This window comes from Hyperoodon ampullatus (assembly GCF_949752795.1).
Source record: "Hyperoodon ampullatus genome assembly, chromosome: 7".
Lineage (NCBI taxonomy): Eukaryota > Metazoa > Chordata > Mammalia > Artiodactyla > Ziphiidae > Hyperoodon > Hyperoodon ampullatus.
In genome coordinates, this window is record NC_136920.1 from 96,912,539 (window position 1) to 96,928,098 (window position 15,560).

At 44.1% G+C, this 15,560-nt stretch overlaps 1 protein-coding gene across 1 annotated transcript in view; it reads left to right on the forward strand.

Moving 5' to 3' along the window:
- Positions 1-4,275: 4,275 nt before the first annotated feature.
- The window catches only part of SIK3 (SIK family kinase 3), a gene marked incomplete at its 5' end in the record, with an annotated part of 242,914 nt that continues 231,629 nt past the window's right edge, over positions 4,276-15,560 (forward strand). Inside the window, one exon of the mRNA XM_079708717.1 lies at positions 4,276-4,548. Coding sequence (XP_079564843.1) covers positions 4,276-4,548 — 273 coding nt within the window. The remainder of the gene's footprint in view (positions 4,549-15,560) is intronic.

Below are 15,560 nucleotides of genomic sequence, written 5' to 3' on the forward strand. Positions count from 1 at the left end.
ATATATATATATATTTTTTTTTTTTTGGTCGAGCTGTGCAGCATGCAAGATCTTAGTTCCCCAACCAGGGATCAAACCTGTGTCCCCTTCATTGGGAGTGCAGAGTCTTAACCACTGGACCTCCAGGGAAGCCCCAAACATATACTTTTAATTAGTGTAAATATTTGGGAGTTGATCACAGAGTAACTAAGTGTAACTTACCTTAAGGATCATATACTTTTGTGAAAAAAGTTGTTCTGAATGAGCTCTTTTTCTTTACTAAATATATTTTCCCACTGATTTTCCTTATAAAACCACAGGTGTATTTACCTGAGGAAAACATTGACCCCAAATGATAATATAGTCACATCTAAGAATGCAGAAAACCTTAAAAAACATCACACTTAAAGAGCTTTTGGATGATCTAAAGGGTAATTCTTTAATAATAATCTAAAAATGCTTAAACCGTATCCTAGGACATATGCAAAGTAGCAAGGGTAATTTTTATGTTTCATTTAGTAGCTTGAATGGTTCCATTAAAAAGAAAAATGTAGGCAAGCAGGACAGAAAATCCTTGACTGAAAGCTGCTCTCAAGCCCCCTCCCCAAGATATTTTACAGCAGGAGACTATGTACTTACTTTGCTCAGACCTGTTTCTGGGCACCCAGAGGATGCACTTTGTCATGACTAGGTTGGTCTGGGATAGGAAAGGAAAGGCAAGAGCCACACAGCTGAGGTGGTAACTCAGAGCACTGCCCCAACAGAGAGAAGATGCACCTTCAGCTCACCCAGAGAACCAGGGCACACTGAGTGTCCTGACAATGTGTATCCAACAGTGACCTGATTTCTGTGTGACGGCAGAATTTATAACTGGTTAATAATGGCCTTGTTTGGGAATATGTGGCATGTAAACATTATATGATGTTGCCTTTTGTCATACGGAATTTCTGAATAATGCTTCTGTGTCACTGAATGCTCATATAAATGCTAGCTTCTTTCAGAGCAGTAATGAGCTGGGACAATGTAAAGTGAGGGGTTAGACTTTCTTCAAGGTCCCGACGCCTCTGAGAATTTATGGAGTTATGTGGTGAGGCTGCAGTTTCCTTTTGGGTTGTTGGTAAACTGCTCTGCAGACAGGCTAAGTGGGCCTTTAAAATCATAAAAGGGTTAATGTATTCCCTCCCACTGCTTATATCACTCCCCACTCAGACCTTAGGTCCTCAGAGGTTTTGCATCACTTCCAGAAGTTCCTAAGGGCCTATCATATCCATCAAGAATGCCTTGGTTTGCCCTTTTCAAATTTTAGAAAAAAAACGCAATGACATTATGGAGGAAAATGTCTCATTTTCATCTTTGAATCTATCTTTTGCTTTTCCAGAAAAGAGCGAATTGGTTATGGTGGTGGATTGGAAGCTGGGTGGTGGCTAGCTCTCTGTCTCCACCCTGGACTGCAGGACTCCGAGAATCCAGCCCTCAAGCTACCCCTCTGAGTCTGCAGCAGGGCAGGAACACACCTTCCTGTCTGTTTTCTAAGGACAGCAAAACTCCTGCATAATAAGTAGTGAGTCTCTTCCTGGAGCTACTTGCAAGTAAAGTCATCACTTCAGTCAGTTTTGCTATCTGTTGTTCTTTATTGATATGCTTCAGTGCCTGCTCTGCCCTGTTCCCCAGAACTCTTCAAGTCTTCTTCTTCCCTGGGTCTAAACTGAGTTTTGGGGGAAACTACTTTTCCTATTAGCTACTACTCTGACAGGGTTTATAATCCAGTGGGAGAGGATCTCAGCTTCCAGAGGTAGGCTTCCTGGGTTTGAATCCTAATTCTAGGATTCACTTTCTAGCCCTATGACCATGGTCAACTCCCTTAATCCCTCTGTGCCTCATTTTCCTTATCTGCAAAATGGGGATAAAATATATTCTGTCTCACAGGGTTGTTCAAGATTAAGTAAGTTCACTTATATAAACTGCTTAGCATAGTGCCTGGCAAATTGTTGTTATTGTGAGTTCCTCCCAAACTTAACTGGGTTCTTGGTATTCGACAAATAATTATTAAATACATACATCTAAACTGTTTTCCTTTTTCCCTGATGATCTTCGTTCATCAATCCCCTCCCTAATTTTCTATATTATTCTCACCAAAGAGTACTCTTCAGGGAAATCTCCAGCAAGTCTTTGTCCAAGTCTCAATAGGACACAGCATCTACTGGCCTCTATCCATACAGGCACAGAGCGTAAATCACATAATACACAGCATACACATTCTGGCCATTACTAGGGACAAGAGTGATCTGCCTGCCTCTTCTTCTGGGAAGTTAGACCAACGCTCCATTTTCTAGTTTCTCCCCAGAGGCTTCTTTGTTTTTGACACCCTCCAGAGAGCAGCAGAAGTTGCTGTACCTGATGTTCAAATGATCTCCATGGGTGGAGGAGAGGCTGTAAAGTTGTTATGAGAATGGTTTCAGTGCTGCTCCTGCAGCCCTCGGAGCAAAAGAGTTTTTCCCCTTGCCTTATTGCTCATAAGTTTTCTGTTAAGACCCCCATCCTCCTCCTTTCCTTAGGGAGATAGGATAACTGGGACCCTGGGGCCCAGCACCAAAGTTAATGTACAGTCCTTGTTCGAGGCAGGTGAGTAGGGTCAAAGTGATGAGAGGCTGGCCACATGCCATCATTTATCTGCAATTGAATGAGCTCAACCAATGAAAGGGCTTAACCACTGCAAGAAGCTGAGGACCACTTCATCCTTATCCTTATTTGCTAGTAAAGAAGCCAATTAGTGTTAATTGTGCTGATAATTTGGAACAGCAACCAGGGAATTGATTCAAGGCAATTGTGGAATGACCTCCCTGTCCTGTCCTAGTCCCAGCCATTACTCATAGTCAGATGGGGAATCAGAGAGCTAGTAAGTATCTTTCGGTCAGAGAGAGTAAATAGGGGCTCTGCTTCTCATACATTCACAGTGACCTGGGTGTCAGTTTTTAATATTGTACATGCAGTGACCTGACAACACAGTTCTGCCATCGAGAGAGACATACATGTGGAGGGGTCAGGACTGGAAGGAGGAATACATTTCAGCACTGGAGTGCTCACAGCCTTCCCTCCTCCCCGCTTGCCTGACCAGACCATCTCGTTATTGATAGCCCAGTAGCCTACCCATCCCTGGCCCTACCTGAAGCTGTTAAAGCCCATCTACTTAATAATGGGGGGGGGGGGGAAGGAGGGGGAAACCTGGGAGCTAGTGAGGGCTCTGGAGGGTGTGGAATGGCAGATAACACAGGAGAGAAGAAAAAGGGATCTGAGATTTACTGCTGGAATTTGATTTGATCACCTTTAATGTCCTTGGAGAGTCGCTGGTAAGGGTGAATATTTTATTATTTACTTATTTATTTTGCCCAACAGACGTAACGTATTTAACCATGACGTGACTCACTGGACAATGCGCACCACTGCTTCATCAGGGTTAAACAAGTAACAGAAATAGGACGCAGGCACTTCTTTGACAATCACCTAGCTATAGACTTATTCAGAGACGGGGTGAGAGGAAGGAAAATGACGTCCCTGCTCTGGCCCTCACCCACCCAATGACTGGAATGCGTGTTTGGGCTGGTTTCTCCGCCCTTGAACACGCAAATCCTAATTTCCCCATTCCTCTACGTTCGGTGACAATTAGAGTGGTTGTACCGGGTGAGTTGAGTTTTGTAAGAGGAAGGAATTTTACTGAAGAATTCCCCTGCCTCGCTTTCGACTTGGTTACAGTTGCTTCGATACTGTAGCTATTCCTGCCTTTGGGGCCTCAAGGGCTAAAGTGGGACAGTGCTAATATTTCTGGTGATGAGGAAATACTTCGTCTTAAAGGAGGCTGGGTGATTGCCGAACTGGGACAGAGGTCACACTAGGGGTCACATTAGCGGTTCCGGGGGGATCGAGGGCGGGTTTGGGTCAGGCATAAGCACCCCCAGACTCGGGCAACGCTGCGGCGGCTCGGTACCTGCTGGCACACTGGCGGTGCCCACTGTCTCCTCCCCGAAGGGGGGCACCCGGGAGCCGACACCCGAGGAACCAGGCCCACGCGGGAAGGTCGAGCTCGCCAGTGAGGTCACGGTTGCCATGGCTCTGGGCAGTGACGCGCGTCGGCACGTGACGAGCGGTTGCCATGGCGCCAGGCCCCGGCGGCGCGGGCGCTCCGCCTCCCGGAGTGACGTCCCCCGGCTCCCCCCCACCTCTTTTCCCGCCCCTCTGCCCCCTCCCCCCCCTCCCCCCCGCCGGCTCCCCGCGGCCCCGGAGGTTTCACTGCACAACAAGATGGCGGCGGCGGCGGCGAGCGGAGCTGGCGGGGCTGCCGGGGCCGGAGCGGGGGGAGCCGGGCCGGCGGGCCGCCTGCTGCCTCCGCCCGCCTCGGGGCCCCCGGCCGCCCCCGCTGCTGTGCCCCCGGCGGCTGGCCCGCCGCGTCCCTCAGCCCCGGCCTCCCGCGGGCCGGTGCCTGCCCGCATCGGCTACTACGAGATCGACCGCACCATCGGCAAGGGCAACTTCGCTGTGGTCAAGCGGGCCACGCACCTCGTCACCAAGGCCAAGGTAGTGGCGCGGTGGGACCGGCCGGCGGCGGGGCTGCGCGGCCCGGGACCGTCCGAGTGCGGAGGGCGCAGGAGAGCCCCGCGACACCGAGGCTGAGGGGTCGGCGCGGGGAGCGGGGCTCGGGAGAGCGTTGGGGACCGGGGAAACGGGTAGGGGGCTGTCGGGCAAGAGTGCGGAGAGGGCAAGCAGAAGGTGGGGGACACCGGGGGACCCGGGAGAGGGTAACTGCACGGCAGAGGGGACGCAGGGGTCCCCTCAGCGCGGGGACCTGGGGAACTAGGGAGCCGGGGATAGGGAGGGGGCTCCCTGGGCTGTGTGGAGGGTCGTAGAAGAGATGATTGGAAAGAAGAGGTTTGGAACTCTCCCGGAGCCAGGAGACAGTAAGCTAAGAAGCCTCTGGAACCAGCAGTTAGGAAATCCTAAGGGAATGAGGGCAGGGGAATAGGAAATGTGGACCAGGAGGATGGGGGAAAACGAGGGTGATACCGGCAGCCCGCAGATGTGGGGTTCTGAGGGGAACGAGGATAGCTGGGGCACGTACCAGGGGTATGTGGTGGGTACAGCGTACTGGGAGGTATGAGGGACCTGGTACCTTCTGACAGAGGCACCAATCAGCATTTGATCGTCCAAGACTGATAGATGGTGGGAATGAGAGTCTGAGGACAGACAGGATTATTGGAGGAGGCGATGAAAAAAATGGGGAAATATGGAGGAAAAAAAGCACTTTATTTTTCTGCAGGAAGGGGGTCAGGGAACAGAGGCCCAAGGGGGGCCCAGGTTTGTGGTGGCCCTAGGTACTCAGGGGTTAAACAGTTTGGGAGAGCTGGATTGCTGGTTATATTTAGTTGTTGGAGGGTCCAGAACTGTGGGCCTTATAGAGCCCAGGGTGGGCTGTCAGTGGTGAGGGGAAAGCCTGGTGACTGAGGAGGTGTGTGAGGAACCCAGACACTCATGGGGCCCTTTGGTTCCCAAGGGATTTGTGGAGCTGTGGTGGTGAAATTGGGCAAGGTCAATTAGGAAGCCATATCCATGTACACTTAACATTTTATATGGAAAATTCATTTTTGGAGGAAATATGGTTAGCTCTTTCCTGTGGTCTTCTTCATTGGGAGTATTGGAATCGAAGCCACGAGGAGGATTGTTTGATTTTGCCAGGACTCACAAGCCCATTTGTACTCCGGTTTTCTTTCTTTGCTCCGTCTCTCACTTGAATGAATACTTTAGATGTAGTCATTCATTATATTTAAAGCTGCAATTTGTGTTTCCCTCACCCTGACTAATGAAGAACTGTTACAGCTGCTGCTGCTTCCTACCAAAGCCGCGTCAATTCCCGTCACCTCCTCAGCCTAGCCTCTGGTTCTTGTCACCTACCTTGTTTCTGCTCTTATGGCAGTCCCTTGCTTTCAGAAGGCAGTGACTTACCTCTGCCTTGTCTCCTGCTCACTTATGACCTGAAGTCCCTTTTTCCCTCCTTTCTGTCAGACTGTAAGGGGCCCTTCTTAGCAGGGTGGCTTTGGGGGGTGGCTGTGGAAAATTGATTGGTCAGTTTCACTTCCTCTGGGGGGCCCCCTTCAGCCTTTCTGTCAGTGTCTTTCAGAGGGCCTCAAGTCTGCAGGTCTGAGCTGAATGAGATCCCAAAGTCCCAGGTTTCCTGGTGCTCCCCTCAGGCCCCTGGGACTGAACCAAGACTCTGGTGCATCTCTGCCCCCCTGAGAGTTTCCAGTTGTGTTTACTGTTAGCCAAACCAAATTTATGTTTACAAACATCTCTAGTTGTCGGAGCCTTGTTCCTTGTTTTGGTATTTCCTTTCTCCGCGGCCTCCCCCTCCCACCTAAGTAATCACGTTGAGCTCCTGTGATTATTTTGCTCTGACCTCTGGGGGACAGACTCCATGAACTTAACTGGTTGCCTGGTTTATGGTATCTCTGATTTAAAGAATTTTGTATCTTACAGCCCTTGGATACACCAAAATATTGATTAAAAAAATCTGTGACCGAGAGGGTTGAATGTTTTTGTAAATGTAATTGCAAACAGTTGATTCTTGGCTTTATATATAATAGAGACATTTCTATCTTCAGTAGTCAGCAAAGCCAGTGGCTAATTATGGCTGGTCTCCCCGCTTTCTAATTTTCCAGTGTGTGTGTGTGTGTGTGTGTGTGTCTAAGTTTTTCTCAAAGTCCTTGGTATCCTTTAGGACTGCAGCATTTTAAACATCAGCTTGTTTATAAATGGGTGTCACTGTTTATGTTGGTTTTTCTTTGGTCATTTGTGGTGTGCAGTTATGCAGTTCCTATGTATGGAAATATTCAAAATCTTGAATGAGGCTGAAATGGCTTGGACAATGAGTTGCATGTGTGACGGGACCACACCAGCACTCATTTGTGTTTCTGTAGCGGTGTGCAATTTCCTAGTTACAGTTATAGGCACCCTGTGTTTCTCTGCTTAAATTACTCTGACGACATGAGTGAAGCGTAATTCACAAGGAGCTGTCATGTGCTCTGAGTAAATGATGAACATATTTTGGCCTGCTTCATGCTTATCTGAATCCATTTTGGAAAGGCTTCTCAAATGCTGACAGCTCAGATGTGTCTAAGAACTGTTGACATACAGTATGATGGCCTATTGAGGCCATGGTTTGGTTATATAATGGCAAGGAAGGTGCCTGGGTATTGGCAGTGGCAGAAGATGCTGTTCCGTTACTCAGGTAGATAGATTTTTCTCCCATGCACTGCAGTGTTTATCTTACTTCTTCAGTCAGGTCACTTGGAACCAAAGAGAGCTAGCTATTTTTTTTCCCCATCTCTTTTCAGAATGTATCATTTTTTTGTTTTGTTTTTTGGAGGTATGTGATTTTTTTTCTTTCTCCTTTTTCTCCCTGTAGGCCACTGAATGGTCTAGGTTTTTGCTATAACCATATATAACCATCAGACTTAGGTAATTCAGATGATATTTGTGTTGTCTGAAAGAAGGTAGGTAATAGGTGTTTTCTGAACATCAGAGAAATACTTATGGTCAGCTTTTCTTACACACATTACCTATTCCATGGACTGAGAGGCTAAAGTAAACTTTATTTATTGACTAAGCTACTGTGCTCGGTCCAACAATAAGTGGTAAAGCTGACCTTTTCCCAAATTCTGTTAACTCTCAAACCTCCTAGATCAGGACTCTGGGATGAATAAAATCAGTAGAGAAAGGGAAATATTTTCCTATTTGGTTGTTGGTGACTTTTGCAGCACGGCATTCATGAGCTCAGACTTAATATTGGCAGCACTGCAGTGCTTAGAGCGTCACTGCAGAACAGTTAACAGGAGAGAATATTCATCTGTGACATACTTTGGTCAGCAGCTCACCCTGGTTGTCTTTGTCCTACCTTCTTTGAGTTCCCTTTTCTGGAGAAGCCTTGGTCTGAGATTCTCTGGCCCTATTCTTTTGGTAGGACACTATAAAATATTAAAGAGATTAAAAAAAAGAAAAGATTTTCTCTTCTCAATTGCTTATTTGGTTGCCTGTACCTAGTTATACTTTCACTGGTTGGATGAATGGGAACGAAGAGTAGATATATTTTGTATGCATTTAAAAAAAGAGCATACATGACTATAAAAGCCATTGGTCAAGTACTTTAAAAATGTATTTTAACAAATATATTGATATATCACCTACCTGTTTATTGGTTTGTGGTAAGAGCTTGAGCTTTGGATGAGACTGCCTGGGTTTGGATCTTCTGCTACTTCATAGCTGGGTAATTTAACCTGTCTGTGCTTGGATTTCCTCATCTATGAAATGAGATAACAATAGTACTTACTTTACAAGTTTGGGTGTTATGAAGATTATATAAGATAATATATGTGAAACTCTTAGAACAAGTGTACCTGGCACATAGTAGGTATATAGTAAATGTTATCACCATCTTTTTTTAAAAAATATTTATTTATTTATCTGGCTGTGCTGGGTCTTAGTTGCAGCACTCGGAATCTTTGTTGCTGTGTGCAAGATCTTTGTTGCGGCACGTGGGATTTTTAGTTGTGGCGTGCAAACGCTTAGTTGCAGCATGTGGGATCTAGTCCCCTGACCAGGGATCGAACCCGGGCCCCCTGCATTGTGAGCACGGAGGCTTAGCCACTAGACCACCAGGGAATTCCCTATAACCATCTTCTTCATCATCATCATCAGATGCAATAGTAACAAAAATGAGTAAGACATAGTCCCCTTTGTTTGCTTTTCACCACTTTGGAACAGTTCATGAGTGCCATTTGTTTAGTGTAGGTAGATGTCATCCTGATGATGTGCTGCTTTCAGGTTAAAAAAGTAGTTTGCTATTATTTCACGTGCCTCTTTGAGAGAGTGGATTTAATTCCTGTGGACTATGGGCTAATTTCATGCAGTTGACATTTAAAAATATAGTTTTCCATTAAACTTTTTAAATAGTTATGAGACTTGTCTAATGAAAACTGTGACTAACACTGGCTTTTATTTGGGCTGCCTTGAATATTCAGGGTGTTTGTGTAGCTACGCTTTGTCAGACTGGTGACAGAACAGAGTTTGTTTGAGTGCAGTCTTTTCTCCAGAGATTCCCTTAAATTTCATGGAGAATATGAAGAAATATTCTTACAAGCTTAAGGAGACACTTGCACTTGGGTGCAGGGTGTGCTACTTAGAGGGCCAAGGTCAGGATTCTTAACTTTAGATATTACACAGAAAAAACATTGTGCTCCCTGACCCCTTTCCAAATACTGACGAGCCATGACACATCTGTGTGCTGTGTGGTTTAGTGCAAACTCATTTCCACGAGGAGAACAACTCAAAGTGGGCCAATAGTATTATTTTCACTTCTAAGGATAATGCTTGTGCTCATTAGAAGGCTGAAAACAAGATTCATTAGTAAATAGAAAAGACAATTATGTCAAAAAGAAATTGAAAGCAAGATTTATATTAGTTACATTTGAGGAGGATAGTTCCATCCCTAGATAATCTAGAAATGACTGTTGAAAGACAACTAACTTCATTTTGAGATAGGTTTGTTGAAACTTTGTGAAGAGCTAAGACTGATTTGGACTAGTTTTTCCAGAGTCAAAATACCAGTATTCCACTTTCAGCATCAAAACTGTTTATTTTAACATTCTGACTTTGGTGCCAGCTCCCTAGAAAGTCATAGATCTGGCTCAAGCCAGAGGTGCCCAGACTAGTTATTTCTGTGCCAGAAGTGCTGTTTTCATTTTCCAAGCATCAATCTGGCTAATGTTTTCTAGTTCCTGGCATAAAAGAGAACAAAATGGATGCTTTGGAAGGAAAAAGAAATGTGCTCTTCTTACCAGAGCCTTTGTAAGTCTAAAAAACACCTAAAACTTCTCTGCACAGAGATGGAACCTTTCCCTTGTCCATTCATTCATTCAGTGTATATTTACTGAATGCAGATTTTGTGTCAGGTTCTACTCTGGCTCTAGAGTACCCCAAAAACAAAAGAGAAAAAAAGCTCTTGCCTTCTTGGAACTTATTTTCCAATGGGAGGAGACAGGCAAGAAACATGTAAACAAATAATTTTAAATAGTGACAAATACTATGAAGAAAATAAATGGGTTAGAGAGTGTCTGGGGCAGGGTGCTGGAAGGCCTTTCCAGGGTGGTGATATTTGAGCTGACAACTGAATGATGAGAAAGAGCCAGCTTGGGAAGATTCAGAAGATGGAATATTCAGTGCAGAAGGAATGACACGTGCAGCAGCCTTGGGGTAGAAATGAAGTTGGTTTGTCCAAAGATTAAACCCAAGGTCAGGGTGCCTAGAGCTTAGTGAACCAGAGAAAGGATGGTAAGGAATGAGATCAGAAAGTTAGACAGGGGCCAGATCATATGGGTCTTATAGGCCATTTTATGGAATTGGGTATGAAACAGGGGACTGACCTCAGAAGATATCAAAGCAGAGCACTGACATTATCTGATTTATGTTTTTAAAAACTCACGTTGGGGGACTTCCCTGGTGGCGCAGTGGTTAAGAATCTGCCTGCCAATGCAGGGGACACAGGTTCAATCCCTGGTTCAGGAAGATCCCACATGCCGCGGAGCAACTAAGCCCGTGCGCCACGACTACTGAGCCTGCGCTCTAGAGTCCACGTGCCACAATTACTGAGACCACATGCCACAACTACTGAAGCCCGTGTGCCTAGAGCCTGTGCTCCACAACAGAGAGAAGCCCCCACTTGCCGCAACTAGAGAAAGCCAGTGGACAGCAACAAAGACCCAACACAGAATGATTGAATGAATGGATAAATAAATAAATTTATTTAAAAAAAAGATCTCAGAGATGTTCTGTTCCAACTTTTTCTCTTCTAGAGTCTAGAAAGATGGACTTAACGGAATTTAGAATCTCAGGCTTTTAGGAGCCATAAAAGTAGTTTAGACCAATTATCTGTTAGACTCACAGCTCTCTGCTGTATCTCTCCCACCCCCCATTTGCCCAAAATCCTATAGCTAATTAGTGGGAGAGGTAGAAATAGAATCCAGGTATCCTACTCCTAGTTAACTCCACCCTGACTCCTCCAATCATAGAAAGCATTACCCTTGGCCTCTGAATACTTACTCTTTCATTAGAGAAACAAGATACACCTACTAATTAAAGTCTAAGATTATTTATCCTCTCTCTTAAAAAAACTCCAAAGATGAGAAGTCATGATGAGAGGAAAATTTTCCAAGTAGGGGATATACCAACACTGTATTTAACCTGTCCTTTGGCATTGTGTCACTCTATCACCCCTGTCACTTACCTACAGTCCTCCATGGGTACACTGCCTTTCGGTCTCCTACTCAAATGCCCCTTGGTGCTCCCTTGACATGACCGAGGTGTCAAAAAAAGCCTTTCAAAATGCTAAGGAAGTAAAAAGAGAAAGAAACACAGAAAAAGCAATGATCATAAACACAGTCTGCCTTATATAGTTTGCTTTTGCCACTATATCTAGCTCACACTCAGGGAACATGAGTAATTATACTTTTGCTCTGTTGGGTTGGTCTGGTCTGTCTTTGAAGGTACATTTCTTAGACGGACTCCTTATTTACCAGAACAATACCAGTTTCCAGGGGATGGTGCCATCTTATAACTCATTAAGAGAACTGGTCACCAAGATACATACCTTGATGATGCAGGTGAGGACCAAGAGAACCATTTATCTAGGGCTCCTCTTATGTGGTTCTAGTTTCTGATCTAAGAGCTTGGCCTGTTCCCCAGGTGAATGACCTCACCCATCAGGTGAATCCCTACCTCCTTTATAATAGTAGCTTGGTCCCTTCTGGCATAATAGTATAGTCATGCTGTCTTGTGGATGACTGATAACATCCAGAGGATGAAAATTATATACATTCTCATGGACTTTTGTCCATGGGAATGTGTATAATGGCCTTGGTGATGTCTTTGAGAAGCCCTCAACAGTCTTGGATGAATTAGCTTGAGAGGGTTTTCTTCTGGGTCTGTTCAGAGTAAAATTCCATCAGCTAAGGACAAAACTGTTGGATGAGCCGTGGTGAAGTTATGTTAGAACATATTTCTGTTCAGGAGGTGTGTGATCCACTGTAGACCAGGTGTCTCTGGCCACACTGATAAGTATTTCTTCTCAGAATTTAGCTTGTCAGAGAGTTAGGAATCAGATTGTAAATACTCAGTCTCATTTCCCAGAAACTGAAAAGGAAGGAGATGCAAACCCATTGCCTGTTTAAGCTCCTCTGTGTAGGCTGGGCTCCCTCACCCAGTACCAAAACTGGGTACTTTTGGCCAGTTATCTTAAACTATATTTAGGTATTGATTAGGAATTTCTGAGAAATCCTCAAATTTCTGCCTAGTTTCAGCTCCAGCCCATGCTTACCAGCAGTAGGCTTTACTTCTCTTTGCTCCCTCCAGAAGAATTGAATGTGAAATTTTAGGTTAACTAACCACATTTCTTGAGATTGAAGAAGAAATTTTTCATTCATTCATTCCAGCCAGCCAGCCAATAAGCTTTTGAAAAATTGTTTATCAAAAACTAGGAATGAATGATATATGGCACAAAATTCAAAAAGTGCAAACTCATATATAGAGAAATTGTCTGCCTGCCACCCCAGTGCCTCAGACACACAGCTTTTTAGTCTTGTTTCCCCAGTATTTATTAAGGGCATCTCTGGATCAGTCCAAATGCTAGGTGCTTTTTGTTTTCTGGCAGTGTTTTGACATGCTTGAAATTTCTAAAAATCATTTTACTTAAAAAGAAAAAGAAGGGGCTTCCCTGTTGGTGCAGTGGTTGAGAGTCCGCCTGCCGATGCAGGGGACGCGGGTTCGTGCCCCGGTCCGGGAAGATCCCACATGCCGCGGAGCGGCTGGGCCCGTGAGCCATGGCCGCTGAGCCTGCGCGTCCGGAGCCTGTGCTCCGCAATGGGAGAGGCCACAACAGTGAGAGGCCCGCGTACTGCAAAAAAAAAAAAAAAAAAGAAGAAAATACCTAACTTTTAAAGCTTGTTAGGAGGCACAGGGTGATAATTTAATGTCAGCTCCATGTGGGCAGGAATTTTAAGCTATTGTTTGCTGCTGTATTCCCAGTGCCTACTACAATGCCTGTAAATACTCATTTAGTGAATGAATGTAAGGATTTAAAAAAAAAAGGGTGCTTCCTTGGTGGCGCAGTGGTTAAGAATCCGCCTGTCAATGCAGGGGACACGGGTTTGAGCCCTGGTCCGGGAAGATCCCACATGCCGCGGAGCAACTAAGCCTGTGTGCCACAACTACTGAGCCCACGTGCCACAACTACTGAAGCCCGCGTGCCTAGAGCCCGTGCTCCGCAACAAGAGAAGCCACCGCAATGAGAAGCCCGTGCACCGTAATGGAGAGTAGCCCCCGTTCGCCGCAACTAGAGAAAGCCCGCGCCCAGCAACGAAGACCCAACACAGCCAAAAATAAATAAATAAAATAAATAAATTTATTTTAAAAAAATGGGAGCTGAGTTTGCTTTTTATACTCAATGCATCTTAGAATTTTATTATTGAAATTTTCTACCTCCAGTTAAGATGTTAAAGAAAAATAATGTTCTACCTTTTTTTCACAAATCTCTTGGTAAGGAGATTTCACAGCCTTTCTGGGCAAGTTACTTTTGGCATATCTCAAACTTTCATTATTAAGAAGTTCAGTATAATTTAAAGTAAATCCTGCAATTTAAATTCAAGTCCCTTATTTTAAGGAGAAGGTTCTTACACATACAGGCTCCCAGTGGGTTACTTCCTTGAGAAGGTCCCATGGGTACAGTCAGTATAGTCAGCCAGTGCCTTGTTTTCCCTCTTCTGTCTAGGAGCCTCTTCTTTGCAGACCCACTAAGCTGTCTTGAGCTGCTGGCACTTACTGAAATAACTTCACACTCTTTGTTGGAGTTACCACTTGTTCTTTTCTTTATACTAAGTGATCTGATTAAAACAACTACTGTTTTTCTGTCACTGGTCCTTAATTTCAGTGGGTAACTTTTATTGGTCCTTACCTTAAATGGATTCATTCAAATAGTATTTTTTCTGTCATCTGTAGGCAAAAAGTAATGGCTACTGATACTAGAAGACAAGAGGATAAGTGTTATTCTTGTCAGGGTGGGCAAAGGGTTAAGTTAAAGGAGCAATTGAATGCTCGCAGCCAGGACCTGATAGAGGAGGAATACAAGAAGTCTTGAGCATAAATTCTCTTCAACCCAGTTGCTTATTATTACTGGCTCACTTCTACCACCTTGCCCTATTTTTTTCTGATTATAATTGGGAACACTCAGAAAATTATAAAGAAGCAGAAGGAAAAAAATCACCCATAATCCTGCCCCCCAGAGGCAACAGTTATTAATATTGTAAAATACATAATTGAGATCATATTGATATACTATTTTATTTCTTCCCCTCTTATCATTATAAGCATTTTCTCATCATTTGAAACTATTTGTAAACAGCAATTTTAATGGATGTGTACTTTGCTGTTGTATGACTGCCATTATTTTTTTAACCTTTTTCATAACTTAAGGTTCTTCCCAGTTTTTCACTGTTAGAAATTTGCTGTGATGACCATTTTTGTGCATGAATCTTTGAAGCATTTCTGATTTTTTCTCAGGATAGACTGTTGGATGTGAAATTATTGGGTCAGAGGGTATACATGTTTTTAAGATACCTGATTCATATATTGGCACATTGCTTTCCAGAAAGGTTGTGCCAGGGTTTAGCCTCCCAGAAGTGAATGAAGTCTTCTTTTTTTATTTTGTCTCCGTTTCTGCCCTCCTTGGTTTGGGAGTATAGGGCGTTTAAGTCCCTGCTGCACCTCTAAACCTAGGGCAGTAGGTATGGGACCCATTAAAGAGGGCTGGAGCAGCTGCCTAATCCTTCCTTCCCTGAACCAGACCTGGACGAGGAATGAAAAGAGTTAAGTGTGACTCTAACCTTTTCAGTTGTTTTTTATGAATCATCATTCTCTCCTGGTCTTTCACAAAGAGACATAAACTTAAATTGGAGAAATTGCTGAAGGAGAGAAGAAAGGTTAATGAGAAAGACTCTGATTACTTGAATCTTTGATTTTTAAATAACTATCCTTCGGTAAACCTGAGTGAGAATTTCAGAGATTGATGAAGTTTGTAAATTACTCCTCTCTTTTTTTAATGGCAAAAAGATGGTGAGGAAATTGTAAAGGAGATAATTATGTGAATAAATGTGGTGATACACCAGTCCTATTATGTTTGTATTTACTTTACACACTGTACTTTATGTGTTATTTAAGAGGTTTTAAGGGTAATTGGGTCATGTGGAATATTGTTCTTAGAATGTTTGGGGTTACCACTGCTGTATTTTAGGCGTCTGACAATATGCTCTTTTCTTTTGTCTCCAATAGAAGGCCTTTTATACAGTCAGTTTGGGTTATGATTTGCTTAGTTAATTAGGGGAAAGAAATGAATGAAGCAGGGAAATCAGAAATAATGATGCATATATACTTTTAATATTTTATTTTAATTTAAAATGTGAATATGCATTAATCCACTAATCTTTTTCAAAAAG